This window comes from Anarrhichthys ocellatus, unplaced genomic scaffold (genome assembly GCF_004355925.1).
Source record: "Anarrhichthys ocellatus isolate YVR2014 unplaced genomic scaffold, GSC_Weel_1.0 scaffold1453, whole genome shotgun sequence".
NCBI lineage: Eukaryota > Metazoa > Chordata > Actinopteri > Perciformes > Anarhichadidae > Anarrhichthys > Anarrhichthys ocellatus.
Window position 1 is genome coordinate 1 of NW_022281427.1, and position 2,073 is coordinate 2,073.

Genomic DNA, 2,073 nt, shown 5'->3' on the forward strand with positions numbered 1-2,073 from the left:
ATATATATATATATAAAAAGTAAAATAATTTAGTAAAATCAACAAACAGAAAACGACGACATCACATAAAAGCCAGTCTGTAAAAATGTGTTTTAAGAAGTGATCTAAAAGAGATCAGTCACTCTCTAATTGTACTCTTCGGACTCATAATGTCCTTTTATTTATTATAATAAAGACATCTTACATTTACAAGGGAATGTACTTCATTGGTTAAGCTGCGTTTGAGTTATGTTTAGTTGGTGCTAGAGAGGCTGTGTGAATCCGGTCCAAACCATTCTGCCACTACAAGACAATGTACAAAATGCCATATTGAAAACATCTGTAAAGCTTGCACTCTTCACAATAGTTAAAACAAAAGATCTCGTAGAAAAATCAATACACATAATCTCCTCAATACCAGCTGTGTCCTACGTACATCGTGCATGAATCAACAGTCACTAATAAAAACATTCTCACAATACATTTTCACATATTGCAGTTAAGAAATGTTCCAATATAATTTGAGCTTGCCCATTGATACCGAGTACTGATCCGACGCCAGTGCGTTATAATAAACAATAAAGCTAAACGGGTCACAATTCCTTCTGTAATTTCTATTTTATATTGCTATGAAAACATCTTTAAACGAATGTATTTAACCGTTTATCGCCAAAAAAAACGAGATTTAACAAGATCACATTTGTACACAACGTTATAATGAACCGCCCAATACTCATTTTTACTGAATGGAGCTTGAACGCCTCATAATGTAACTCAATGCAACCTCCGTACATTAGCTGTTAACTCCGTTGTTTAGCCCCTGACAGCTAGCATTGACTAGCTCTGTGTTTAACCACAGGTGGGTAGCACTAGTTTGCACATGTGCAGTAGCGACCGGCTAGCGAGCGACATGTTGTTCCTTTTGTAGCGTAAGTTACTTTATAAATGATATAATGTGATATCGGTGCATAGACTCTCATACTCACTCCATTAGCTACGGCTGTATTGGAACAAGTGGATGAAGTCCTACTTACAATGCATCTTTTGAAGGTTGAGGTGTGCGCCATGGGGCTGCATTGCACCTTCTAAGCTACTGACTTGTGTGTAGGTCTGTGTGTGTATTTGTTGGGTTGTTGCCAATGAATAGATGGACGTTTTGCACCTCAACATGCACTCTAAACACCTTCTGTCACTTCACGGTCACACCTGACTTGCATATTCTGTAAGCTGTAATTATTATCTTTGAGCACAACATCCCTCACGCCTGAAGAATTTACCCATAATGCTTTTAGACCAACTGAGAAATGTCATATATTGGTGGTTACCACCTGAATCTGTGCCAGGTGGAGGCGTTATGTCACAGCTTCATAATTTAATTGATTTAAAAGACGTAAGACATCAAATCTCGTTAGTCAGACAACAGGAATCCTCAGAAGATTGACAGCTAGTCGGATTCTCAAGATGTGATGAATAAAATATCCAAGTTCTCACGGGTTAAATGTGTCTCCTCCACAGAGATGGTGGTGTCTATGAAGAACGTGGCCGGCATGGACGTGGAGCTCACAGTGGAGGAGAGGAACCTCCTATCGGTGGCCTACAAGAACGTGATCGGAGCTCGGAGAGCCTCCTGGAGGATAATCAGTAGCATCGAGCAGAGGGAGGAGAGCAAGGGCGTGGAGGAGAAACTGAAGATGATCCGGGAATACCGGCAAACGGTAAAGTACCAGGATGTCACTTCACTCCCAAAAACAAGCTCAGTATTTGTATTTAGTCGGCGGTCTGCAAGGAGCACATTGTCCCAAATACATCTTCTCAGATTTTGCCGTGCTAATGTGAGATCACTATGCTCATATTAAATATTACACACCATAAGCAGCTACTGGACACACTGCATCTGAGTCATAGTTTGGCAAAGTCCTCCGCTCTGTCTGGCTTTTATGAAGGAGAAATATGAGCTGGCTGTTAGTGTGGGAGAGAGAAGGGAGAGGCTGCAGTCAAATGACCTGATGGGACTCAGAGTCAGCTAATCCTGCTGTGGTTCCTCCTTCGTGTCTTCTGTTGTACCTGCGTGTCTTCTGTGGTACCTGCGTGTCT

General features: G+C 41.1%; 1 protein-coding gene across 1 annotated transcript in view; it reads left to right on the top strand.

Moving 5' to 3' along the window:
- Positions 1 to 78: 78 nt before the first annotated feature.
- LOC116377611 (14-3-3 protein epsilon-like) overlaps positions 79 to 2,073 on the top strand; it is a 6,855-nt gene continuing 4,860 nt past the window's right edge. The window contains exon 1 of the mRNA XM_031839281.1: positions 79 to 1,694. Within this exon, the coding sequence (XP_031695141.1) occupies positions 1,446 to 1,694 (249 nt within the window). The 5' untranslated portion in view covers positions 79 to 1,445. The remainder of the gene's footprint in view (positions 1,695 to 2,073) is intronic.